This window comes from Osmerus mordax, chromosome 28, assembly GCF_038355195.1.
Source record: "Osmerus mordax isolate fOsmMor3 chromosome 28, fOsmMor3.pri, whole genome shotgun sequence".
Classification (NCBI taxonomy): Eukaryota; Metazoa; Chordata; class Actinopteri; order Osmeriformes; family Osmeridae; genus Osmerus; species Osmerus mordax.
In genome coordinates, this window is record NC_090077.1 from 4,718,265 (window position 1) to 4,745,605 (window position 27,341).

Genomic DNA, 27,341 nt, shown 5'->3' on the forward strand with positions numbered 1-27,341 from the left:
ATGACTCCATCTACTTTACAAAAGAACGTTTTAATAAGTGCATGCATGTCTGATACATTTCTGTACTATTCATAGATCCACTGCTGTAAACACTCATTAACTTGGTTTCTGTGATTATGTCTCTTGTCTGGCATTGAGAAGGAAGACTGAACCAAACAAACAATCAAAATGGGTGATAAATTGGAAAAATTCTGTTTGTCTCAATTATATACTCATGATTCCAGCAAGAGAATTTATTTTTGATATAAAATAACCATACTTTATGCAAGAATTTTTCCAATCTAAAATACAAAGAAAAGGAGAAAAAAAAGAACAGAAAGGAAATACTAGTTTCAGCACTTGGTGGATATTGTCACGACCATAAAATAAATCAGTCACAAATTACAGTATAAAAAGCATTATTGCTCATAATCCAGTTATAAGAAAACGGAGAGGACTAGCTTCATGTCAGTGAGCTGACATCATACTTAAGGGGGGGAAGGGGGGGGGGACACTTTGGCAACCTGTGCTGTCAGAACACACATCTTGGGTACGTAAAGCGTTGTACTTATTCTTTATTTTCTTTAGAGATTCCTGGACCCTTATGAGGAAGGGAATGATATATGGCCCCCCGAGTCGTTAGAATCATGAACACGGTGCGTACGGGAAGAGGAGAAATCGAAAAGCTAAAGAATAAAGGGACTTGTGTGTACGGGCAGTCTCTGGTCTCCTCTTTAGGTACTGCCTTGGTCGGTTGATCCTGCTGCTGCTGTTGCATAGTTCTGGCGGCGACGGGGGAGGAGGGGATGGGAGGGAGGGGGATGGGCAGGGAGGGTGGGTGGTTGGTTGGCGGCGGCGGTGGTGGTGGTGGGGGGTTGCCATGGTGATGAGGGTGGAGCATGCCGGGTCCCGCCGTGTGTCTCCCGGGGAGACGGAGGAGGGATGGAGGGAGGGAGGAGGAGTGTGCTACTACCTGTTGCTGTTGGACATGGCATAGTGAGTCTGTTTCTGCTGCAGGAGCTCAGTGATGGCCAACAGCTTTTTCAACACGTGCTGCGGAGAGAGAGAGAGACACACCGAGGAGGTCAGAAACAGGAAGGAACACCCGGACGACAACACAGGAATATTATCCCGAGGAGAAAACACAAGCCTCCGTCACGGTTTAACATGAAAACAACCGCTCGTTCTGAGCGCATGCGGAGGTGGAAATAGTCCCGGCAAACGGAATGGGAAGCACTAAAGGTCCCTTGGACGGTTCTGAGGGGGAGAGGGCTCTGGTGGTGGGGCTGGTTGACGGGGGGGGGAGACTGACCTGCTGGGCCCCCCGCTCGTTGCTCAGGGTGCGGAGCTCGTCCGAGTGCGTGGCGCACACCTCGTGCAGCGCCGCCAGGTCCCGGGACAGGTCCGTCCTAAAGTGCTCGGTGACTTCCGGGAGGTCCGGAACGTTCTGGAAGGAGGAGGAGGAGCAGCGGGGTGAATCTCACACACACACGTTTCTCCCGATCGACAAATAGCGTGGGTGTGGCACGGACGAGGCAGCTCGGCGTGCGCTTGGCGACGGACCACCTTACCCCTAACTCATCCAGAAACATGATCATCCTGTGCTTGTTGTTCTTGATGAAGGGGTTGACTCCCTCCATGTAGGGCTCCTGGACACAGAGACAAACATCCGTCACCCTCTCGCCCGCTACAGCCCTCCGCTCCAAAAGCAGGTCAAGAGCCCCGCGCATGAGGAGGTCGGAGAAACGAAGAGTGTGATGTTCTATAGTGAATAATACGGTTGGAGCGTGAGCAGTCCCGGCGGCTGTACCTTGGCACCAAACTCCACCAGGTTGGCGAGGTTCTGGACAGACTTGGCCACCAGGGTGAGGGTGCGGGCCGCGGTGGAGGACGGCGGGTCTGGGAACAGGGGAACAGCACCACAGGCTCGTCATCTCGGCTCGTTAACAAGACGGTGGCATGCGATCGCCGCGGCGATGGGGGGGGGGGGGGGAGGAGGGCAGGAGACTCACCGGCGATGATGTTGAACATCCTGGGGTTGAGGATGGCGGGGCAGATGAGGCGCAGGAACACGAAGCCACTGGGGGGAGGGGGAGGGGTCGTACGTGGTCAAAAGGTTAAGTCGGGGAACAGGCACGGCCTGGTTTGAAAGCGGCGGCGGTGTGGTCGGGTGACGGGGCGGTCCTTACCTGACCACGCGGGTCCTCATGGTGGTGTTGGCCGGCCACTTCTGCTGCACCGACTTCTGCAGGCAGCCGTAGATGAACCTCAGAGTCCTGGACACAAGCGAGGGGGGGGGGGGGGGGGGGAGCGGGTTTAGGGTCCTACATATGTTGCAATGTTAGAACTTGTGTGTGCGGGAGAAAGAGAGTGTGTGTGTGTGTGTGTGTGCGCGCTCACGGTGGCAGGATCTCGGCAGCCATGAAGATCTTCTCCACCAGCTCAGACAGGATGTTGAGAAGGTGGGCCAGGTTCAGGTTCACATCCTCGTTCTTCTCCAGCTTGGAGGGGTTCAACTGCACCGGGGAGGAGAGAGAGAGACAGAGAGACAGAGAGAGAGAGAGGGGGAGGAGGTTACACTAGACATCTTCCTGCTCGGACACCTTCCTGCTCGGACACCTTCCTGCTCGGACACCTTCCTGCTCGGACACCTTCCTGCTCGGACACCTTCCTGCTCGGACACCTTCCTGCTCTGACACCTTCCTGCTCTGTCCAGACACTGGCCTTCTACAGCTCTGACAAGTTACACAAAGCCTTCTAACACAATGTGCTATCCTATAAGAAGCAACAGAAAGTACTATCGCGAAAGTGCCCAAAACACGGAAGTTGTTTTTGAAAACATTAAAAGAAACTCGAAAAACGTAAAGATATGCCATCTGACATGGTGCGCGTGTGTGTCGATGTCCCCCGTACCTCGCAGGACTGCTTGCTCTCCATGATCTTCAGGATGGAGTCCTTGAGGGCGTGGTGGACAAAGGGCGTGGCGGTGGCCTTCATGTACTGCTCCATCAGGGTGCTGGCCAGCGTGGTGGCCCGGAACAAAGTGGTGGCCTCGTCTGGAAGGGGAGGAGGACAGTCACACACTACCGTACCTCTCACACGACCATGTCGCTCGCTTGGTGTGTGTGTGTACGTCATTCCGAGACTTGGAGGGGAGGGATTTGGCCCGGAGGTGTGTGTTGTACACGTGTACACAGTCAGTAGATGGATTCTTCGGAGCATCACGCGCCGAGAGGAGCGCGAGCGCGCGTGTACTGCTCGTGAATGTGAGCGCGTGCGCTGGAGCGTGCGCGTGCGACCCACCCTCCATGTTGATCTCCCGGTCGTTGAGGGTCCTCAGCAGGGGCGCCTCGTACTTCTCGTGCCTGAAGATGCGCAGCAGGATGCTGGCCAGCAGGGTGCGGTCCTGCCCGCATACGTGGGCCAGAGCGTAGATCACATGGAACTCCTTCAGCAGGACCAGCTGGGGCACACACACACACACACAGCAAACACACGTACACACACAGCAAACACACACAGAGCAAACACAAGAATCCACACACACACACACAGAACAAAGAAGAAAACACGGTTAATTCTAGAAAGGCCAACCCCCCCGGTCCTCTGTGCCCCGGCGTGGGTGAGGCTGGGCGTGGGTGAGGCTGGGCGTGGGTGAGGCTGGGCGTGGGTGAGGCTGGGCGTGGGTGAGGATGGGCGTGGGTGAGGCTGGGCGTGGGTGAGGCTGGGCGTGGGTGAGGCTGGGCGTGGGTGAGGCTGGGCGTGGGTGAGGCTGGGCGTGGGTGAGGCTGGGCGTGGGTGAGGCTGGGCGTGGGTGAGGCTGGGCGTGGGTGAGGCTGGGCGTGGGTGAGGCTGGGCGTGGGTGAGGCTGGGCGTGGGTGAGGCTGGGCGTGGGTGAGGCTGGGCGTGGCACCTCTTTGAACTCGCTGTACTCCTCCTCGGGCATGATCTTCTCCATGGAGTGGCGGGCGCGCACCCGCAGGCTCCCCGGCTCGATGCCCTTCAGGGGGACGTAGGAGCTCAGGGGGAACCACTCGTCGATCATCTGACCCTTCTGGAGACGGCTCAGCTGGCAGCGCATGAACACTGGAGGGGGGAGAGAGAAAAGATAGTCGTGAGTTGGACACGGGTCGCTGGGAGAGCTGGGCCGACATGGGAGAGAGACGACTGGAGGACTCACGGATGTCACACTCCTTGCTCTTCTTCGTCTTGTTGCACAGGCTGATCTCGAACCTGTTGATTTCACTGGACAGGTCACTGCCAGAGGAGAGAGAGAGACACAGACACACAGAGAGAGACAGAGAGAGAGAGACAAAGACAAAGTTGAGAGAAGAAAAAAAAAAAAGCCCACACACAGGCTTCCTGTTCCTGCAGCTTGAACCCTGCTTCCCAGACCCGGGGGGGGGGGGGGCGGACTCACTCGAAGATGAACTCCTCGGTGAAGACGGGGTTCTGGCCGTCGCGGGGGTGGGTCTTGGCCACCTGGACGTTGTTGAGGTGGATGTTGCAGTAGGGGCTGGCAAAGTGCTTGACGGGCAGCTTGTGGGCCTCCTCCACGTACAGAACCAGACTGCTCACCTGACACACACACACACACCAGGGATGACTCACTGAGCAGGTGTGTGTGTGCGTGCGTGTGTGTGTGTGCGTGCGTACCTGTCTGAGTCTCTTGTTGGGCGTGGGCTGGGTTGGTTTGCGAAGGTTACTGCAGAACGTCTGCAGGCACTTCATCCAGTCCTGTCAGAGAGAGAAAGAGACAGAGAGAGACAGAGAGAGAGACAGAGAGCATGGTGAGACTGGGCGGCTCTGATCAATATGAACCTTACAGGAAATGAGGGGAGACAGAGAGTGTGTGTGTGTCTGTGGGTTTGTGTGGGAGAGAGAGAGAGACAGAGAAAAAAAGAAGTTGCCTGAGGTTGACATAGAGAGAGAGAGAGTTAGAGAGAGAGAGAGAGAGAGAGAGAGAGAGAGAGAGAGAGAGAGAGAGAGAGAGAGAGAAAGGTCAACACAAACCTGAGCCTGTTCGGGAGTCTCCCCTGCAAAGTAGAAGATGTATTGCTCCTCGCTAAAGTGCTGCACCACAATCTGGAAACAGTTTGGCCTGCGAGACACAAGGAGAGAACCGTCGTTCACATGGCCCACCACCCCGGCCCGGTGCGGGCGGCGCCCGTCTATGGCAGGTCGAGGGGCGTCTCACCTGCCAAACATGCTGTCGTGCACGCCGTAGACGGAGCACACGCTCAGGTCGATCAGCCCCTTGGGCTTGGTGGCTCGCTTCTCACTCTCAAAGTAGATGAGCTGGGCGTCGTTGCCCTCCAGGATGAAGTACAGGTTCTTCCATCGCTTGCCTTTGCCTGGGGTTGCAAGGCGGGGGGGGGAGGTTGAGCGTGAGGAAGAGAGAAGGTGAGGGAGAGAGTCATTGATAGGGAGGTCAAAAGACAGTAAAAAGTAAGTAAAAAGACATAGGGGGGACTGACCTTTGTTGAATAGGAGGTAGCCTTTCTTGACGATGTTTTTGTAGAAAGCGTCTTTCGTTTTGCGTCTGATAGTGTTATAAATCTCCTTCCCGTCCACGAGGTCGGAGAGGACTTGTTCCTGGTGCTGGAAAACCGGCAAAACAAAACGATTACGACATCAGGACACGCGCGCTCGTTGCACCACGGTTCCACCACCTGTTCCCAATCCCCGTCCAGCACGCCCGGACCAAGCGGGTGCTAGGACCCTGGGCGTACCTGCACGGAGACAGCATCCTTCAGGTTGTATCCCTCCACGATCTGTTCCTTCTTGTAATGGTCTATGATGTCGTCCACGCTGCCGGGAACGGGGGAAAGAAAACGCTTTGAATCACAACCTCCGATCCTATCGGAGTGTCCTATCGAGTAAACAACGGTCCGCATGTCTGGTCATGAGCAACAACACTTGTAAACGTACCTAGATCAATATTTCAACAGGGCGGAAGGTGTGTCGCCATGGGCTGCGAGAAGCACCTACCGGTTATAGTACCTCCCCCCCATCATGTACTGGTTGTTGGGGGTGGGGCATATCTTAAATCTTTGGATGTTCTCGTTGGTGCGGAAGAAGAGGGAGTAGTCTCCGGGCGTGTTGTCAGACGGACGCACCAGGAAACCGCACACCTGACCAACTGGGGGACAGAGAGTGAGAGACAGAGAGAGAGAGAGAGAGAGAGAGAGAGACAGAGGCAGAGTGAGAGAGGCAGAGAGAGAGAGAGACAGAGAGACAGAGGCAGAGAGAGAGAGGCAGAGTGAGAGAGGCAGAGAGAGAGAGAGACAGAGAGACAGAGGCAGAGAGAGAGAGGCAGAGTGAGAGAGGCAGAGAGAGAGAGAGAGAGAGAGAGAGAGAGAGAGAGAGAGAGAGACAGAGGCAGAGTGAGAGAGGCAGAGAGAGAGAGAGACAGAGAGACAGAGGCAGAGAGAGAGAGGCAGAGTGAGAGAGGCAGAGAGAGAGAGAGACAGAGAGAGAGAGACAGAGAGACAGAGGCAGAGAGAGAGAGAGACAGAGAGACAGAGGCAGAGAGAGAGAGGCAGAGTGAGAGACAGGTTTGAAATCCGTGCCAGCGGTAACATGGAGGACTGGACAGGTGGGTGTTGTGAGGTTGACAGGAGCGGTACCTGTCATGAGCAGGTTGTAGGCCTCCTGCTTGCTGATCTTCCCGTGGTACCAGCTGTGAAGCAGAACCAGGTCGAGAGACAGCGGGAGAGAGAGGGAGAGAGAGGGAAAGAGAGAGAGGGAAAGAGAGAGAGGGAAAGAGAGAGAGAGGGAGAGAGAACAAGAAAGAGAAATGAAAAGGAGAAACAAAATATGAACAAACCTTTTTACCGTTCATGAGGCTGTCTTACTGAAGAGAGCTAGATGATTTAAATCCCCAGACATTTAGACCCCCCCCCCCACATTAGTGAGCAAGCTGAGCATGCTCGGAACTCACATTTTCCCCTCGTGTGGGTCCTCCTCCCGCCCCTGGAGACAAACAACAAAAAAAGATTACAAATAAATGAACTATACAAATACGGATGCTATCAGCTAAACAAATATCTGCACATCTCTAAACCCCCACAGGCCAAAAGTGAACCTGGTGACCGGGGACCGGAGCCTGACACCAGGGTGACTTGAGGCCGGGCGGGGGCGGGGGCAGAGGGACTCACCACCTCCTCCACCAGGTCATCCACGATGAGGCCCTGCTCCTCCGTGCGCACGTTGGCCACCCACATCCAGCCGTCATCCAGCTCATTGTGAACGATAAACATGTCCCCTTTCAGGAAGCTGCAGGAGGGAGGGGGGGGGGGGGGGGGGGTCAGAGTCAACGACGTACACACGCGTAAGAAATGACGAGGAGGAGTATAGATAAACCAATGCCAGATACACAGAACAGACACGGACGGTGAAGAATTTCCGATGTGCTATTCAAAAGAACGACCTCGGGGGGTAAACCCACACAAGCATAGGCCGTTTGAATTTGTGTTCACACGAGACAAACAGCAAGGGGCGTCAGTCGACAAACTTCACGGGCCGTTCAGATCTTTCCAGATCGCGTGTCAACTGTGCATAAGCTTCCGACTCGACCGTTCTGGGGGGAAAATCGGCCTGGCGGCTCCCGCAGTACCCAAGCTCCACCAGAGGGGGGCTCTTCAGAGCTGTGCTGAACAGCCGTTTGGATGGGACCAAGACAAAGCCTGCGCTCTAAGTGACGGCACGGGTCACGCTTCAGAGGGAAGACTCGGCCTCAGACAGACGTGTCTCCCATCTGGGAGGAAGGATGTAAGCCTGCCGTGTCCGAGATCCAGCCAGGCCGGCTGCCGTTGACACGGATGTTTCTGGAAGGGAACAGGGGGGCGAGTCGAGCGATGCGCTCCCTGGTGTTCCGGGAGAAGGGAATTTCCTTTTTTTCCCCCCACAGGTATGCAGTATACTGATCCTGCTCACTCGTGCGTGAGGCAAGGTAGGGCCAGGACTCTGCACTGAAACTAACTGGCTGGATGAGCGCTGTCAAGAGAGAAGATGTCGGATTAAACACACACACACGGCGATGTGAGCCAAGATATTAGGTCTCACCTGATCTCATCGGTTTCTGGTACTTTGGTGTATGGAAGGATGGCTCGCACTCTCCTCCTGTCCTCTACGGGCTGAGAACACACACACACACACCAAGAGATTTAACAGCACACTCAATACCCCCACAGGCCCTCACCAAAGTCTCACAGTAATTGGCATCTCCCCCCCCCCCCCCCCGCCCCCCCTCTCCTCAACATAACATTCATCTGAAGATGTTTCCGGCCTCACGCTCCTCCACACATTAAGGGTGTGGAGGGTGTTTCTCATTAGAAAACCGCGGCCTACGGGGTAAAAGAGAAGGTATTCGGCCGCTGTGCGAGCCTTTGCCCCGGTGGGGCTGTGGGGAGTCTGGGCCCCGGTGGGGCTGTGGGGAGTCTGGGCCCCGGTGGGGCTGTGGGGAGTCTGGGCCCCGGTGGGGCTGTGGGGAGTCTGGGCCCCGGTGGGGCTGTGGGGAGTCTGGGCCCCGGTGGGGCTGTGGGGAGTCTGGGCCCCGGTGGGGCTGTGGGGAGTCTAGCGCTCACCTCAGGCGGCGCCACCGGGGACAGCAGCTTCTCCCCCTTCAGCAGGCACGACACGTAGCTGTAATAACCAATCAGGTCCGAGAGAGAGGAGAACCGGCGCCCGCCGATGTAGTAGTCCCCGCACATGGCGATGATCCTGTTGGGGGGGGGGGGGGGGGAGAGAGAGAGAGAGAGAGAGAGAAGACAAAAAAAAAGAGGTGAAAAAACAGTCAGGATCCTTCACGGGTAATTACACGGTGACAATGAAGTGTGTTTGGAAAAAAAAAACATGTCCTCTCGAGATAAGGTTAAACGGCGAGGAGGCAACGCAATCGCGGTCAAAGCCTTGCGCTAGGCTACCACAACACTGCACGCGCCGAGAGCACTCGAGAGGCAAAAAAGGCCAGCCGGGCAATAAAATGGTGTGTATTGCCTTGAGATCCATGAAACAATAGGCAGACGTGCACTAAACGCCCATGACTCATCAGATAATAGTCTCGTCAGTGCTGCAGATGAGCTCCTTGAAATTGTTCCAGTAAATGATGAGGGTGACGTGATTGGCTGGCACCAGGGTTAGTTTAGTCAGTGAGGCAGGCAGGCCAGCCAGTAAACCAGCCAGCCAGCGATGAGGGAGTCCATCATCCTAAATCCCTGCTCATCTGTTGAGTGGAACTGTGATTCCGGCGTAATTGATGTTGCTCAAGGACGTCTCTCTCCTTCATCCGAACGTGAGGAGTGACCTGGCTGCTCCTATGACCTTCCACACAAGGTCTCTACCTCCCAGCCCTCCATGAGATCACCTTTCTACTCCGGCCAGGGGAAGGGGGGGAGGGGAGATGATGTCACCTTCTCACCATTGGCTGGGCCTAACGAACAGGTCTGGATGAGGCGGGTGGCTGGATGAGATATTTTAACAGAGAGAGAGAGAGAGAGAGAGAAGGAAAGAGAAAGAAGGAGAGAGAAAAGAAGGAGAGAGAGAGAGAGAGAGAGAGAGAGAGAGAGAGAGAGAGAGAGAGAGAGAGAGAGAGAGAGAAGGAGAGAGAAGGAGAGAGAGAGAGAAAGATGAGAGAGAGAGAGCGAGAGAGAGAAGAAGAGAAAGAAGGAGAGAGAGAGAGTATGTGAGAGAGAGAGAGAGAGAGAGAGAGAGAGAGAGAGAGAGAGAGAGAGAGAGAGAGAGAGGAGAGAGAAGGAGAGAGAATGAGAGAGAAGGAAGAGAGAGAGAGAGAAAGATGAGAGAGAGACAGAGAAAGAGAAGGAGAGAGAGAGAGAGAAAGAGAACGACGGAGAGAGAGAGAGTTGAGAGAGTGAGAGAGACACCAGAGGGAGAATGAGAGAGAGAGAAGGAGAGAGAGAGGACAGGAGGAACAGGAGGAAAGCTGAGCTTGTGTCCAGGTGTCATGCGTGGGCGAGCTCTGTTGTGGGGCTAATGGGAGCGAACATGAACATGAGTGTCTGGTGGGATGTTGAATGCCAACGTGAGGGGGCGGGGAGCAGCGGGGGGGGGGGGGGCAGCAGCAGGGGGGGCTCTAATGTCCCGTCTGTCTGGGTAAACATGACACGGGCATTGTTGTCACCGTCTTTCTCTCTTTCGGTTCAGGTCCCAGATCCGCCCAACACACGGCTCACTGTCAGAGAGCACCTTCCCCCTCGCTGCCACACACACTCCCCCCCCCCCGCTGCACCATCCACGTCCTCTTTAACATCTGGGTGAACTCAAAGTTTCGCTATGCGTTCTGCGTGCTGGCGTGTGGCGACAGTGGCGTGTGGCTGGTGTGTGTGCGCATTCAGGCCGTCATGCAGGGCCCCGCTGCTTCTAAAGCAGACAGGGTTCTCCAGCGTTGAGATCTGGATCGGTGTCTTCGCTGATAAGCCCGTGTGTGTGTGTGTGCGCGCATGTGTCTGTGTGTATGTATGTGAGCGTCTATGAGCATGTCTGTGTGTGTGTGTCTGTGTGTGTGTGTGTGTGTGTGTGTGTGTGTGTGTGTATATCTGAGTGTATGAGCATGCGAGTGCGTGTAGGGGTGTATTTGAGTGTGTGTGTATATATATGAGCGTATGAGCATGTGTGTGTGTGTAGGTGTGTATGTGAGTGTGTGAGCGTGTGTAGGTGTGTATGTGAGCGTGTGAGTGTGTGTAGGTGTGTATTTGAGTGTGTGTGTATATATATGAGCGTATGAGCATGTGTGTGGTGTGTGTGTGTGTGTGTGTGTGTGTATATGTGAGCGTATGAGCATGCGAGTGCGTGTAGGTGTGTATGTGAGTGTGTGAGCGTGTGTAGGTGTGTATGTGAGCGTGTGAGTGTGTGTAGGTGTGTATGCGAGCGTGTGAGCGTGTGTAGGTGTGTATGTGAGCGTGTGAAGGTGTGTATGCGAGCGTTGTGAGCGTGTGTGTGCGTGCGTCCTGACCTGAAGTGGTTGACCACGCTGGTCATGCTGAGGAAGGACAGGACGAAGGAGCCGGGCCGACGGGTCGCTCTCCCTGATGAGGTAGCTGCCCGGGGACCCCGCCTGCCGCAGACGCTCCTCCGCTATGGTGCGGTCCAGCTTCCCATGGTACCACCTGACAGAGGGAGGGAGGGAGGGAGGTGGAGAGACAGACAGACAGAGCAAGAGAGAGAAAGGGAGAGGGGAAGAGAGGGGGTAGGAGAGAGACGGAGAGAAAGACAGTTCTGTTTAATACAAATCTTGACACTGCGTTTCAGGTTCTCCACAAGAGAGAGAGAGAGACAGAGAGAGAGAGTGAGTTTGGCTGACACACTCTGGAACACGCCAAAACCCAGTGGACCCCCACGCACTCCCAAAACAATCACCCTGACACCCGTGGAAGTGTCACATTCGCTCCGCGCCGCCAGAACTTCATGGATAATTCAAATCGCTCGCTGGCAGAATTCATGGATCCGTGCCCCTTGCTCGGTCATTCAGAAAAGCGTTCCCTCCTCCACCCCAGACACTCACCCACCACTTTTAATCCCGTCTATCATTAAACCACCGGATTGTTCCGTTCACAGACAAACATTAACACCTTTTCGAGAATCCCGTTTGGTCTTTGCATTGGCCCCTTCCAGAACACCGTCCACGGATTGACATTTGCACCCGGGTAAACTATCAACTACGATTGCAACCCCTGGTCATTCAGTGGTCAGTCTGACACTCATTCTCCCCAACACTCAGGCCCATGCTCAACCCTCTGTGCATGGGCCTTTGACGTGTTGGGGATTTCAGCCCCACAGATAAACCTGCCATGTGACCGGTGTCCGTGTCTTCTCAAATGACCGCGGGGTAAAAAGGGCAAACATTGACATATTCCCGATAACGCATCTTTATGGATCGAATTGGGTCATTTCGAAAGTATTTCAGGTGTGTGAAAAGCACAGCATTACCGGGGGTCCTCTAAAATATTGAGTCGGCAGAGGAAATGGCACTTTCTACGATTTGAGAGGGAGCGAGGGAGGCAGTGAGAGAGGAGCCCTACCCTAAAGAGAGCGGGCCACTCCCTCTAAAACAGCCGGAAAGCGGAGCTTCCGAGCGTAAAAAAAGAAAGAAGCTAAAAGCCTTTTAGAGCCTCCAGGCTCGCCATTAAAATCTTGCCGCGGCCTGAATTAAACACAAGCCCCTCCGACAACACTGGTTAAAATTTCAGCAGGTAACAACCGCCCGGGTCTGCCGGATGGGGGTGATGGTGAAGGGAGGGGTATAGCAGGAGGAGGAATTAACACACTCTTCCAGATTTAGGCTGGGGGAGGGCGGGGGACACACCACCCCCCCCCCCACCCCCCCCCCCGGCAAGATGAATGAGGAGCTGCAGAAGCTGTTCTCACAGGACGGCTCTGAGGGCTCCCATCTGCCTTAGCAGAGCAGGGTCTGCACTTGTGAGAAGAAAAAACGAAGAAAAAATGAATAAAAAAAAGAGCACAAGAGCGATGGAGTCTGTAGAGTGCTCTGGAGGCAGGTGGGAGGAGAGGCGGCAGAGGAGAGGCGGGAGGGAGGGGAGGCGGGAGGAGGCGGGAGGGAGGGGGAGGCGGGAGGGAGGGAGAGGCGGGAGGGAGGGAGAGGCGGGAGGGAGGGGGAGGCGGGAGGGAGGGAGAGGCGGGAGGGAGGGGGAGGCGGGAGGGAGGGAGAGGCGGGAGGGAGGGAGAGGCGGGAGGAGGGGGAGGCGGGAGGGAGGGAGAGGCGGGGAGGGAGGGAGAGGCGGGAGGGAGGGAGAGGCGGGAGGGAGGGAGAGGCGGGAGGGAGGGAGAGGCGGGAGGAGGCGGGAGGGAGGGAGAGGCGGGAGGGAGGGAGAGGCGGGAGGGAGGGAGAGGCGGGAGGGAGGGGGAGGCGGGAGGGCCTGGTGAGAGGCTGTGAAGGGGCTCGGGGACTGGCTGAAGGATGCGTGCGATGGAGAGAATGTGGAGGAGGAGAGAGGGCGAGGGGGGGGGTGTGACTTGGACGAGGTGGACAGGCTTCAGGGGGAGAATCGAGACGGAGAGAGCTGGAAGGAGCGGGAGGGAGGGAGGGATACCGAGGGGGCCTGGTTAACGTGAAGAAGAAAGAAAAAAAAAATCAAGGCCAAACATTGCTGATGCATCACTATGGAATATCAACGGTGATATCGATTTTTCCAAATTGAAATTCATCTCGATCATGGCATACACAATTACTGATATTTTACAGTTGACCTGCCTGCCTGTGTGTGTGCGCGCCCTGCTCCACCTGCCAATACCGGCACTGACTCCAGGCAGCATACAGACTCTCACATCCCCACCAGGCGAACCTGAATCCATCACCCCTGCACCCTCACCACCCGCACCCCTCATCCTGTTTGTGCAGCTCCCTCCCTCCCGTCTGTCTGTCAGTCAGCTGCGGTGGGGTTCTGGTGTCGCTCACTCTGCTGATTCCCGGCCCTGGGATTTAGGTTCATTAGGGAGGCAGGTCCCACGGCAGACTGGAGGCCGTCAGAGGAGGAGGGAGACAGACAGAGAGAGAGACACAGACAGAGAGACAGACAGAGAGAGACAAAGAGAGAGTGAGAGAGAGATGTGTTAACAAACATGAAGTGAGAGGGGGAGAGAGAGAGAGAGAGAGAGAGAGAGAGAGAGTGTGAAACGAGAGCGACGAGACCGTTGGGGGGGAACTCTTCTCTCCACCTGTCAAGGATTCCGCATCTCCCCAACACACCGTCGATTCCATATCCGCTCCGTGTACGGCGCGCAGCACAATGCGCAGCACTTCACGGCCATGGGAAAATGTCAAACGAGCTCCGCGGAAAACAACGTGTTGTTTGCTACAAACCCCCCCCCCCCCCCCACCTCTGGCTGACAGTGACGGCGTGTTTCCAGCCCGTGGGGTCATCTCAGGCCTCCCCTACAGCAGTTCCGAGTATTAGACTCCCTCATTAAGCCTGACAGTGAGGGGAAGGAGGTCACGTCCAAGAGCTCCAGGCCACCCCACCCCCCCCCCCCCCCCACCCACCCACACACACTGTAAACGAGAGACAGACTCTCTCCTCCAGAGCCGTGAAGAATTACGGGGAAAAGTTTGGAAGATGAGTAGAAACGCTAAGCCAGCAGAAAGGCTGCTTCCTAGAGGGGGGGGGGGGGGACCTCCCTACGGCTGTCTCTGTGCGCTGGGCTGGCCAGCTGGGAACGAGGCTGGGCCGGGCCGGGCCCAGACAGATGTCCAGGAACTGGGTTTAAATGCTGGGCATCCTGCGCCGTTATCTGTTGGGCTACAGGCCTGCATCGCACGCATCTCGAAACTAAGGCGAGATGTTTGCCCTCGTTTGAAATTGCGCGCTCGCGTGCGTTCAACTGCAGTGACGATCAACATTCCTTTTCCCAAAAAAAAAACTAATACTCTACTCTCCTCTCCCCTCCCCCCCCCCACCCCCCCCACGTAGAATTTTAAGTGTTCGGAAAACGTTTTACCGCCCTGCTTACCAGTAACCCGCCTGAGGTACCTCAACAAGCTGAGGGACTTCTAAAAAGAGATTAGCGGCTGCGCGAACACATCCTCCCCCCCCCCCTCCCCCCTCCCCCCCCCCGGCTGCGGGTCAACCCCGTGCTCGACGTGACAGGGCGCACAGCGGCCCTAAAGGACGTGGTGGAGGAGCCTCGCAGGTGTCTTGAGGAGGTCTGGGTGGGGGTGGGGGGTGAGAGGGAGGGGTGGGTGGAGACGGGAGACTCTGTTGCTGTTCTCTTCTCCTGCTGAGGAATGCCTGGTCGTGTCGGTGCTTGACGGGGCCGGCACGCTGCTCCTCCACCTCCCCAGCAGGCTGCACAGGAGCGCCTGGCGGGGGCCTCGTCTCACGCTCGCTGCGCAGTGTGGCGAACACGGTAAACGCAGCGGGTAGTCAAGGACCGGAAGTTTCTTACAGCAGAGTAACAAAGTGAAGGTAAGGAAGAAAGGTTCAGGCTCGACGACACCAATGTTGAGGCGTAACATTCTATATAAAGACGTGCGCATCGAACGTGCTTTGAGGCCCCTGATCTTATCCGTTCTAACAGCCTGTAGCAGTGTTGTTGAGGGTGCGTGTGTGTGTGTGAGGGCAGCCCTTTGTAGCATCCCCCCCCCTGCACACACACACAGTCTGAGGGCTGGCGTTCCCCCCTGAACAGCGTGCCCGCCACAGAGGAAGGAAACCCGACCGAGCCCTTTTCGCTCGGCGACGCGTCGAGAGCGCTTCCGCCGGGGCAAAAACGCGTGGGGGGTGCACTTCAAAGCCGACCGCCGCGCAGACACGAAACAGCGGCTCGCGTTCTGTCGAGGCTGAGGGGAGGAGGAAGTGAGGGTTGTCTCTAGGATGGAGGGTGTTGGGCGGAGGGGGGGGGGGGAGGAGGTGAACCTGAGACAAACAGAGACTGGTTGTCATACGAGCTACCGGATTTGACGGAAGCAGGGATACTTCCTCTTCAGTCGGGGGTGCAGCATCAACACCTCTAGAACCGTGTGTCAGGGCGTCACACCAAACACACCTGCGCGATAATCAGCAAAAAACATCTCCACATCCAAATCCTTCGGGCTAATATACAAATAGGTCCCCGACTGTGGTTATACTCAGATCTCATTCCTCGGTGCTCGGGGCAGTAACTGGCGGCTGAAAGCATGATCCTGTGGGTGTTCAGGCCTTTCCCAGGGTGCCGCTGTTCACACGCTCACCGTCCAAACGGCTTTCGCAGACGGCTGTTTTGATCTGGATGCACAACCGAGCGCCGTTTCACCTCATTTCGCTTTCCGTGTTTAGGAGACAAATCGGCCTCGTCTTCGGTATAAATATCTACCTGTCAAATTCTGCCGATAAAGGACTGTTCAACGAGCCCCAAAATATCCCACGTCATATTAAGGAGATCCAACAATGGTTGTTTTTGTTGGAATTAGACACCGATGGTAACACGGAAGGATGTACAGAACAGCTTTTGGGAGTTTGACTGGCATTTTGTTTACCCTGAATTATAATCCAAGAAACATTAGATGTTCCATGCCACATCCAGACAGTAACTACAATTCTCTTGTGTTCTGCCCTGAGTGTGAGCTCCAGTGAGCAGACTGAAGCCTGCAGGACACCCAGGACAGGACCTTTGTGGTTTGTGGTCTCGCCCTGGACGGATGGATGGATGGAAGAGAGGGGGGGGGGGGGAGCGGGGGTCGAGAGGGAAGGACAGAGAAAGAGAGAGAGTGAGAGAGAGAAAGACAGTGAGTGAGAGAGAGTCAGGCAGACAGAGTGAGTGAGAGACAGAGAGAGAGTGAGAGACAGACAGACACCGAGAGAGAGACAGAGAGAGAGAGGGCAATTGACCCAGTTTTCCGAGGGAATATCTCAGGGATTGAGAGAGAGCAGATTCTGTTTAGGGAGACTTGATTGAAAGGGACCCCCTCCTCCTCCCTTGTTCTCTCTCTCTCCGCTCCTTATGAAGGCTGCCATGCTGGGGACAACCTCCCCCACACCTCCCCCACCCCACACCTCCCCCACCCCCCACCCACACCTCCCCCACCCCACCCCACACCTCCCCCACCCCACCCCACACCTCCCCATCCCCACCCCACAGCTGGATGGCAGCCCTGCGCCAAGGTGGGCTGCCAGCTGCCATCCAGGAGACACAGAGCCCGTCTCTCTCGCTGTCTCTCTCTACGCCGAGAGGACCAGTCCATCTCTGTCTGGCCATGAAAACAGGTGAACAGACTCAACCTGGGCTACTGAATGTTAAATAAATACCTCTGTGCACAACTTTCATAATCCCCCAAAAAACTGCAACATTTTCAATATCGCACCACAATTTCCTGATTCAAAACACAAACAGAAATTACAAACAGATTTAACGCGGAGCCTTCTTGAAATGTTTTAAAGTTATCTTGAGGCATTGCAGAAATAATGCTTGTTCCACAAAGGCTTCGTAAACTTTGCAAACGCTTCACAGATATCTATTCCGGCTACCCTCACCAGATCATCAGATACAACTACACCAACAAACAAACAACTACACCAACAAACAAACAACTACACCAACAAACAAACAAATGAGCCTTTAAAAAAACAACACTTTACCTCACTCTACAGAAGCCAGACAAAAAAAACACGCAGCCCCTGAGATGAATCGCTACGAAGCGATACGAGCATCGGAAACTCGAAAGAGAAACGGGGCAAAGAGCCGCTCGCCCTCTCCGTCCCTCTCCCTCCATCCTCAGACGGAGAGAGGAAGACGTACCCCCCCCCCCTCTTCACTTACGCTGAGTCGGCCCTGCGCTGCATCTCCTCCCCGGTCTGTCTCTTCCCCCCCCCCCCCTGCGCTGCTCTCTCACAAGGTGCGTCCTCCCTGTTGCCGCTGCTGCTGCTGGGACAAACGCGGAGCTGAAGAGCCTGGGCTCGGAGCGCTCTGGAGAGGCAAGCGGAGCGGGCGCGAGGCTGAAGGCGCGCGGCGTGGCGTAGCGCGCTGAGCGTGCCGCCCAGATGCGCTCATCCCCGCCGTCTGGGGTCAGCGAGCAGCGTCCGTGGGGGGGGGGGGAGGGCCGGCTGGCGGGGCGCGGGGCCCCGACTCCCATATGTCGCTGCCGAGCGAGTTCGGGATTCTCGTCAGAGGATTCGGCGGTCGCGTTCCCTCGTCCGCGTGCTCCGAGGGACGAGAGCTTCCTTCTTTCTGGATGAGAAGACGGAGTCAATCTGCGTTATCCAGGAGGGAACTCGGGGAAGGATATGTCCCCCCCCCCCTCTCTCTCTCTCTTCCTCTCTCTCTGTCCCTCACTCTCGTCTGTCTCTCTGAGTCTAAAATGAAGCCATGCATCACGAGTGCGCAGCACACTGGTTTTAGGAGCAGGCTGAGAAGGGAGTGGCATCTTGGAAACAAACTCACAATATGTAAAAACACAACTGACCTCTCACACACACACAGACACGCACTGACACCTGTAGCTCTGTACACGGACAGAAACACACCATGCTGTGAAGCCCTTACACCCTGAGATTCATTTACCGGTTAAACCCCCCCCCCCCCAGCATTCTTTTGGTAAATGAACAAACACCACAGCCTCTAATGAAAACACGGCATGGCTTTGATGCACCAACCGACCATTATGCTAATGTGACATTCCTAACCCATTAAGCCACATCTTTCTTTCTTTTTCCAGCAAACTTTCCACAGCGGAAAAAAAAAGGTATTTGTGTGTGTGTGTGTGTAGTGAGGGCTAGCAGGAGCAGCTGTGAAATAACTGTTATTCTTCACACATGACAGTGTCAGAGCTTGCCCTACCCCCATCGGGGTCGGGGAGTGACAATAATAGGGAACACACAGGCACTGGGCCGAAGCAGAGAAACACCGCTTCTGGAAGATTCCGTGTATAGGCAATACCATCAACTGAATTGGGCCCCCACTATAGCCCTCTAGTAACTGTGGGGCTCTCAGAGTAGCGTGTAATAGGCCCCCAGTCCAGAGCAGTGTGTTTTTACGTCAAGGGCCAGTGCTTTAGAATCGAATCTAGATTCAGTGGTGCCTTTTTGGAATGAACTCATGTGGTCAGGTCTGGACCTGATCCTGGATCAGTAATCCTATTTTGAGATCTTGTCAACTAGGCCCCCGAAATCCAAAGTCTAGTGGGGTAACATACTTTTTACTATTATCATGGCGAAACATGATTAAAACGACGAAAAACATAAGCAATGTTTGTCCCAAAGTCCTTTTAACTCTACACTCTCAAATTCTTTGAAGGTTTCCATGAGACTTTGACCCATTTAACGAGACATGGAATTGTGACTAGTCTCCTCCAAATGACTCCAATCATTTCTTATCAGATGGAATTGATTGAGGGCTAATGAGGAAAGCTAACCCCTCAGGCCTTCTCCGTTTCTTGGATGGCGAGGATCTCTACATCTGCATCCAAACCCTGCAACAGTCTCCAGCTTGCAACGCAGCCCAACGGCATTCTGCGACGCGCGGCGTGAAATATCCCCCCGACGCCTGCGAGGTAACGCGCCTCCTTTTTTGGCTTCGTGGCGGCAAGGGCGCACTTGCGTCGACCTACGATGACGCAAATATGTAGCCTCGGGGCACCGATCCTCTATTTACTGTCAGGATTCCTTCAACTCCCTGTTGTCAAAGCCATTGTGGAGTATTCTGAGGATCCTGCAAAGGCCACAATGAGCCCAAGTCAGAAGTCTTGAAAACAGGATGCAGGAGAGAGGCGGCCGGGCAGTGTGGGTATTGGAGGGGCATGGCAGGACGTTGCATAACGTGCAGAAAATGCATGGAAACCCCAAGCCGGGCCTTATCAACGCGACGCCAAAAGATTAGAGGCGCGCGTGTCCTCACATGAACGTTACTAGACGGCTGGGCAGGACGCCGGCGTGAGTAGGCCTAAATGTCACCGTTTGAATTTGGGGGACGTGGGACACGAGAGAGCGCGGGCCCCCGAAACTCCACCTCGGCCGGGGAAAAGCCGTCCCAGACCTGCAGGGCGCAGGGGTAATCCTGTTTGAGTGGCAGTCGCCAATCTGGCTCGTTAGTTGTTAAGGCTGTGCACCGCTGCCATTTCATCATCGTACTTAGGTCCAGGAAATCACACGCTTAGGCTACAGCTCTCCAAGCCCCTAATTCTAATTGTTGGGATCACCTGGGGGTTTTTTTGGGTGGACAATCCTGCCTTTAAAAAGTGCATTGTGACAGTGTGAGACGGTTGGTGAAAGGCTAGTTCGGTCGCCCGCGTCTCCTTGTGGCGTTTCAGATTTGACGGGCACCGCCTGCCCCTCCGAAAAGGCCATTAGGAAGCGTGGGTGCTCAATTAACGCTTCAGCCAGCCACGCCGTCATGCCCAACAGCGGAGGGCTAATCTTCAAATCCAACTCTATCCCCCTATTCCTTTTTTCCTTTCCCTCTCCCTCCTTTCTTCTGCTTCGCGGGGGAAATCGTTGACGGCTCCAAAATCCTCTCTAATCTCCGTGGAAACTCGAAAATCGGCGGCTCGTTTCCCACTGCGCCGTTTGTTTTAGCTGCGGCGAAGGGATGGTGTTTTCTAAGAGGCAGAGGGAGGGCGGGGGCGGCATTAGCCTACCTGACGACCCCCCACCCCCCCTGCTCTCCGCTAAGCGGCCGTTAGTCGTGAAATGCTTATCCCCGGCCCTGCAACCGCTGTTTATGAATGAGGCTCTGTTGTACAGGAGGAGGACGTGTAAATGAGTTTAACCGACCTCTTCTCCCTCTCGCTCTCTTCTCTCAGGGCGTGCTACGACGGTGGCTAAGTTTAGCCTCGACAGTCACACTCCCTGGGCGAGAGCGCAGAGGAATCCCTTTCTCCAGCTCTGGAAATGTTTTCCATCTCCGACACCTGGCTCTTCCCACCCTGCTTGTGGGCGCACGCCAACACGACGGCGAGGAATACTCGACATGTCCGGGACTTGAGAGCGTGACCTCGGGGCTCTTACTAACCAACCCACAGGGGGAATACTGGGGCAGCTACAAATCCATCTGATAAACCTCTTAAGCCTGTATCCGCCTCAAACCGACTACAGAGAATTTTAGCACTTTCGTAGACAAAATAAACCAATAAAACATCAGTGGTGCCCTCTTAGCCTGCCAAAATACACACAACAAAGCCACAAATGTAGTTATTCAAAAAATAAGTGGGCTACGACAGACTAGGAGAAAACTTCCATATCAGTCCACAAATCATATGTTAGCACCCACTGGGTTGATTCTGGCCCTGGGGGGGGGGGGGGGGAGGTTCACTCACTGGGCTGACTCAAGCACACAGCCCTGGGAGGCATCGAGCGCTTGCCTGCCTGTCTGTCTCCCAGTGAAATCAGATTACGCATTATCTACCGGGCCAGCAACACTGCTTCAGAGAGGCTCCCAGACCGGGCTCCTGTCAGCAAGGCCTGTCTGTCAGAGGAGATCTAGGAGGAGACCCTGGGCCCTAACTGGGTCAGCGTTCCACTGCAGGGGCGGGGTCCTCGCAAGTTAACACTGTCCTCCAGGGGTGTCCATTACACTGCCTGTGAAGGGAAGCCAGGAAGTCCGGCTCTGGAAGTGCCAGATAGGCCTGTGGGCGGCAACTTAGAACTTGTGAAGAGCCTGGCTAGTAACGAGGCTGCAATGTGGGCGAGGACACGGATGAAGACTCCGTAGAGGTTGGCACAATGCAGGCTGGTTCTGCTAGGCGAGCAGACCTGAGCGAACGGGAGCAATGTTATTTCTTCGCACGCTCACGCGCATAAGCCGGCAATGACGATGACAACATATGTGCGGCAAAAAAAAAAACACAGGCTAGCCTACCTTTGATTGGAAACGAGGTCACCTGAAAACAAATGACTTGTCGTGAGGCGATTTGTGCGAATTTGTCGCAAATTTGTCGTGAGATTGTGTCGGCTGACCACAAACCGCACGCAGCTTTAAAGCCCCATGACAACACACCCGGAGGAAGCAATCGAGTTGCATCAGCCGGGAGAGTTGTGAAAACTTCCACCACTTTGAGCGAGCGGGCCGAGAGACGCTGGGCTCTCACTGCGGTGTGAGACGACGCTAATGGCGCAAACCAGACATGGTAACCGTGGTGATAAGCACCCTTCCTAGGGGGTGGGGGAATGAAAGGCAGACATGAAGGAAACCTGGGGGAAAGTCACTGACTGGAAAGGCTTGAGCGTTCAGCCTGTTTGTCAGGCCAGGGGTGCTTGCGGAGCGGGGCCTGTCGGACGGTTCTCCGCCGGGCTCCTCATCCTGGGGAGCGGCTCATCACTTGTGAGGGCGAGGGAGGCGCCCGGGCCTTCCCCCTTCCTCTGCAGTCTGACAGGGAGATATGGAGCTGCTAAAATAAGAGCTGAATCCACACTCCAGCCCCAGTCACTTCCATATCTCACAGCGTGGGGCCCCAAATGATAGAGCTCAGCACTTCTCTAATGAGACTGTGACAAACGAGTTCCATGCTCTCTCTTAGCAGTGTGCACACACACGCACGCACACACACACTAGGCCAAGGCCTGCACGTTGATCAAAATGCCACAGACCAGCTAAAGAACAGGTATAAATGAGTTAAAACATTGTGAAAGAACCCCAAATATCTCATTCCGATGGACGATGCAGCACTGCTTTAAAGTCTAATCTGGAGTCGTAAATGAGTGGGCCTGCCAAACAAACTTTACTGCGTGATACCACAGTAATGTAAAGTGAAAGTCAGAATGTATATGCAGATTACAGGGTAACCTGTGTGTGGCGTTTGAAACTCACTGTTGGGGGATCTTGTAGGGCATTAACCTGCTGTACTAGGCAACTTTAGCCAGAATTACCCCACAATATCTGGCCAGATACTTGTAGTCAACAAGTTGAATAGAACTTGATGAAGGACATGTCAGGAAGGAAATGGGTCCAAGTAAAGACATCACTCAGATGAATGGTAGGTGTGGATTTCACGATACACAATAGAATAAAGCAATTCAGAACTCCTAGTAATAGTAACTTATGTCCTTACTGGTTCGTGGGCGGTGCAGAGAGGGGGAACACAACCTCTTCTTCCTCGTTTTCCGGTCCATCCTGCAAGTCGCTTTCATCCACAGTGCCGAGCCCACCATAGCCTGGGGGTGGTGGAGGTGGTGGTGGCAGTGGGGGGAAGGCTGTAGGCCCGTCTGGGCCAGCCGAGGTGGGTGACATCCGGCTGCCGTGTCCCTCGGAGGTTGGGGAGTAGCATATTGAACCACCGGTCCCTGAGCTTGTTCCTAGAATAATTGCTTGTCCGCCACTCCCTGTAACGGATAATCCTGGTCCGGTAGGATCTCCTCCAGATACGGAATAAACCATGCTCATGTCGATGAGAGCGTCTGGAGAGGTGTTCGACGGGTGGAGGAGGTTTGATCCTGTTCCCTGTCCCAATTCAGGGAGTCGCACTCTGCTCGGTTTGGGATAAAACGGGAAAAGGGCTGTTTCGGGGCCTCCGCTGCCTGCCACCCCTGTCCCTGCAGAGACCGAACCCGTCTCATCGCTACTGACCTCCGCAGCCATCATTTTAGATGAACGAGAAGAGGGGGGGAAGTCAAGAAGGGAACCTGCCCTTCCCCTCTAGTGCTGTAACACTCCCTCACTGTTTTGAGTTACGGGAACAACACCAAAAGTTTGTTTGGAAAACAACACGTTTCTCAAGCTGACGTTAGCTTGTTGGCTAGCGGAAGCTACCTCTGGCTAGCTTCTCGCTGCAAATGCCTAGGCTTGCTCGCTAGCGGAGCTAGCTTGCTAGCTAGCTTCTTCGGACACTTGATGAGTTCTTTCTCGCTGCCTTTCTAGGTCTTCATTGTTTCCTGAGTTAGAAGTTACCGTCAGAATTGACTGACAACGTTTGGCTAGTCAAATAGCAGAAGGGAGAGGCAGATGATGTATTACTTTCCTATTTTCTTTGCTCTGCCTGCTCCCTCGGCACCAGTCCACTTGTCGGGGAGTGTTGTTTTATTGTCACTCTCAAATCCCGTATTTTCCGCTCTTGTTGTTTTGTTTCCACCGAGTTCCTAAACCCCTGGGTTTGCCTCTGCACACGCCGCTCGCCTTCATCAGCCGAACCTCAGTTGGACTTAGTTAGCCGATATCTCCTATAAAGGGATACGATTGCTGTATTTCTGTCTTGCGTAAGTTCTCTTTTCTTTTTCGGCTCCGGGGTCTGGTGGCTTGCTTGGCTCTGCTGATCTCTCCCTCCCTCTCCCACTCCTCTGTGGGACGCGTGCTCGCACACGCGCAGGCCTAGCCAAGTGAACACAGAGAGAACCAAACCTAATCCATGATATCTGCTATCGGTCATTTAAAAAAGAAAAGCTATATTTCAAAGTATTACATTGCAATATCGATTTAATGGCACAGTTGTTAATGGCACACTGTTTGGGACTTGCACATGTTTAACACGTATTGTGTTATAGTTTTGTACAGGTATATTCATTAAAAGGAATGTGAACATGAAAGATGTAGCCATTTCATTCATCTCATAATGTAATAATTGAAAGCAATACACTTTCTAACTCTTTTATGCATTGCCCATCAGGTAAGTCTATAAGAATGGAAGACTAAAGGTTGTAGAATATCATAGTTTAAGCGTATCAAAAAAGTGTATACAGTATATATTGCCACATCCAGGTTTCCCTTCCCACAACCTATGCTTCCCGATACTACTTTTGCCCATGACTTGCCTTTGGATGTTTCCTGAAGTGACCAATAACACAGTACTGCAATGCAGTCATAGTAACCAGAGAGCTGCCTGTGTGTCTGCATCTGCTCAACCCATGGGTTTGATCTGATAACACTGCCCTCTCCCTCTCCAGTCATCTCACGAATGACCATCAATACACATTAGCTACAGTACACGTCAGACTGTGTACACATCAGTCAGTACTCAGGCATTTACAGTGGGAAGGTGGGACACTTGAAAGGTACATGCAGATAGACACAAATCCAACTACATAGGCCTGTATCTATACAGGCCACATTTAATCCAGTATTCGCAACACTTTTTTTTTTTTTACTGCGACAGTGCTCTTGATGACGGCCTCACCTCAGTAGCCTGAGAGAAGAGATGAAATGAGCGAGAGAAAGAGGAAAGAGGGAGGGGTGTGTCAAAAAAATGGAGGCTGACATTTGCGGTTACTGTCGGTTTCCAGGCACTGGACACTGCTGCCCCCCCCCCCCCCCCCCTCCTCTTCCTCCCCCGCTTCCCTGCACTCTCTGATCTCATGCGACTGACGTCTTCTTTGGCCCCTTTTTGGCCCGTCTTACCTCCACTCCCGCGACTCCTCTGAGTGCTCCCGTTACACGGGGGCCAATCCGGACGGCGGCTGTGACGGAGGTGGCTGGGACGGCATGGAGAGCCACGCCGGGCCCCTCAGAGGGACGTCGCCCTCTCTCTCCCACGGGTCACTTAAAGAAAACACCATCTGCGTTTATGGGTAAAACATCGGTGCGGTCCACCTTCCTTGACACGGAAGGCCGGTGAACCGTAAACCAGACGTCTCATTGATTTGACAAATCCGATGCCGGAGCCAAACACACAGAGACACGCACACACAACATCTAGAATGTTCCACATGACACTGTAACTGGATCCTTGGTACAGGCAAGAGCGGTTGAGCTTCCCTCAGCTGTCACTCTTCATGTGCTTGTCGGCCAACGCGAGGGCTAACACGAGGGCTAACGTTATCGGGTGGAGAAATCTGGCAGTCCTAGGAGTCAGCCAGCTCTGGGGTATTTTGGCTCTGTTTGGTGGCGTAATCTAGGAGCGTGAGATCATTCCCAGCTTCTCTGCTTGTGTGTGGGGCCACATCCTGTGGTGGAGCCTCCCGGCTCAAGGTAATGAGATTTCAGCCAGGATATGGCTAATCGCTTCTCCTTGGCCCAAACGCTGGACCGGCAGAGGACCAACACCTGCCGAGAGGTGGAGAACAGCCTGCTCGCTCTCTCTGATGGATGGAAGAGAGCAAGGGCCAGGAGGGATGCGAGAACGGACATGGAAGTGTGTGGGTGGATGTGTGTGTGTGTGTGCCTGACAGCCAACTTGAGAGTGGAAGGGCGTGTGAAGGAGAGGGCAAAATCCCTGCCCGTTTTCACGGTAACAGGGATGTCAGAAAACATACATGTTCTCATCTTTGAGAACTGGAACAGCCTGACTGGATATGGATGCGTTCACATTCATATTCATTGGTACATTATCATAGTGCCTTCTTCAGCAGAAATGCATTTGATCAACCTATTTACACACCTGAGAAGATTATGAACTCGTTTTTTCGAAGATGAGGTTTTGAGCGGCGAACCATTGATGTGGACATCATGGATACTTGACGATGATTTCATCTACAGTGATTTCATACAATTGCTTACTGCACCCCTTTGCCTGATTTGGCCCCCGGTCCTGTGTTCCGCATTGTGGTTGTAACCAACGACTTGGACTGTAATGCGACCTTGTTCTTCCCATGGCAACTGAGTCATCCCTCTGACTAAGGTTGGAGCTTTGAGCTCGCGTATTTACTTTCATTAACGTGGTTGGATCATCACAGTGCAGGGAGGATGTCAGAGCAAAGTTTAGACTCTCCACTTTACTCTCTCGTTGTCATTCTCTCGATTCCTCTCCCTCAACAGACTTTGGTGCATGTCCATCTGAGCTCAAAATGGGTTCTTTAAGTGCCTAAGTGGGATCTTCTGAGGTGAAATCCTCGAACCACACATTTACACAAGTCCTTGGACCTCTGTACTCACCAGAGGGGCTCTTAATTCCCTGAAGTAATTGGGGATGGATGCATAAGAATTTTTAATAATTGATTGCATTAGCATAAAACATTTACAAACAGGGTGACACATCAGGAGTGGCATGGGCAGAGGTTGTTTGGGACTTTGTGCTTGGCTGTCCAACGTTGACATCCGGGGAACGATGAAATCACACCATGTTGAATCTTAACCTTTTGCTTCAAAATAAATGGAACGCACTTTTTCAGGTTCACCGCTATAAATCATTAAGTAACCTTCCATCTACAAACTGAAACAAATGAATTTCTCTGACTACTCTCATTGAAACGGGAGCATGCTAACGGGCATGACAAGAACACTCAAAATGTTATTCACACTTTGTTTCTGTATGGTATAGGTTCGAGATGAGCACTCAATAATTTAATTCAGCATTCCATTCCATGAGTAGGCTATCATTATTGATGTGTGCAGGTCATGCAAAGGCCCATGTGTCTACAGTATAAATGAAAACAAGTTCCTGAAAAACTGAATGTGGGTATTTCCACTTGGCACCACCAACTCCGCTCACGTAAATGTTGATAAAGATCTTTCCTGTGTGCTTCCTGAGTCTCCCTCTCATCTAAAACATGCAGGTATTGCTCCTCTCGGCTGGTAAACAGGTCTGTCTGTCCACAACACTGTGGAACAACATGATCTGCAAGTGCCCACATGTGAGACGATAAGCCAATGAGATTGAGAGATATGTGTATTTATGTATATACTGTACGTGTCTGTGCAAATGCACACATTGTTTGTGTGCAAGTACGTGTCTCATTCTGTTATTTTAAGCAAAAACACACACACACACACACACAAACACTTTCACACAGATGCGCATGTATTTGTCTCGTAGCTGTCTGTTTTTCACTGCTCTAATTGGATGTTTTCTGGGGAAGGGCCTGCCCTCTTTGTGTCAGGGGAGTTACTAATGTGTATCAGAACGTATGGCACAGGCTGTTCCACACCTCTCACAGTTCCCTGAGGGCAGCAGGCCAGGCAGATGGGAAAATGTACGCATGCTAAAAACCAATCCACGGTCTGCCTTTTTAAGAAACCCATCAGCACTCTGCCTTTTTCAATACCGTTGTTGTTTGTGT

General features: G+C 53.8%; 1 protein-coding gene across 1 annotated transcript; it reads right to left on the reverse strand.

The window, feature by feature from the left end:
* Positions 1-11: 11 nt before the first annotated feature.
* rasa1a (RAS p21 protein activator (GTPase activating protein) 1a) lies at positions 12-23,670 on the reverse strand. The gene is given in 26 exon segments (XM_067231154.1): positions 12-1,032; positions 1,292-1,426; positions 1,551-1,628; positions 1,790-1,878; positions 1,992-2,059; positions 2,169-2,255; positions 2,380-2,495; positions 2,893-3,035; positions 3,283-3,442; positions 3,893-4,065; positions 4,160-4,236; positions 4,400-4,557; positions 4,636-4,716; positions 4,993-5,080; positions 5,177-5,333; positions 5,457-5,580; positions 5,712-5,790; positions 5,971-6,121; positions 6,609-6,661; positions 6,923-6,954; positions 7,140-7,257; positions 8,047-8,117; positions 8,568-8,703; positions 10,952-11,013; positions 11,015-11,105; positions 22,469-23,670. Coding segments are annotated over 26 exon segments (3,141 nt in total). The 5' UTR covers positions 22,999-23,670; the 3' UTR covers positions 12-948.
* Between the last annotated feature and the right edge of the window lie 3,671 nt (positions 23,671-27,341).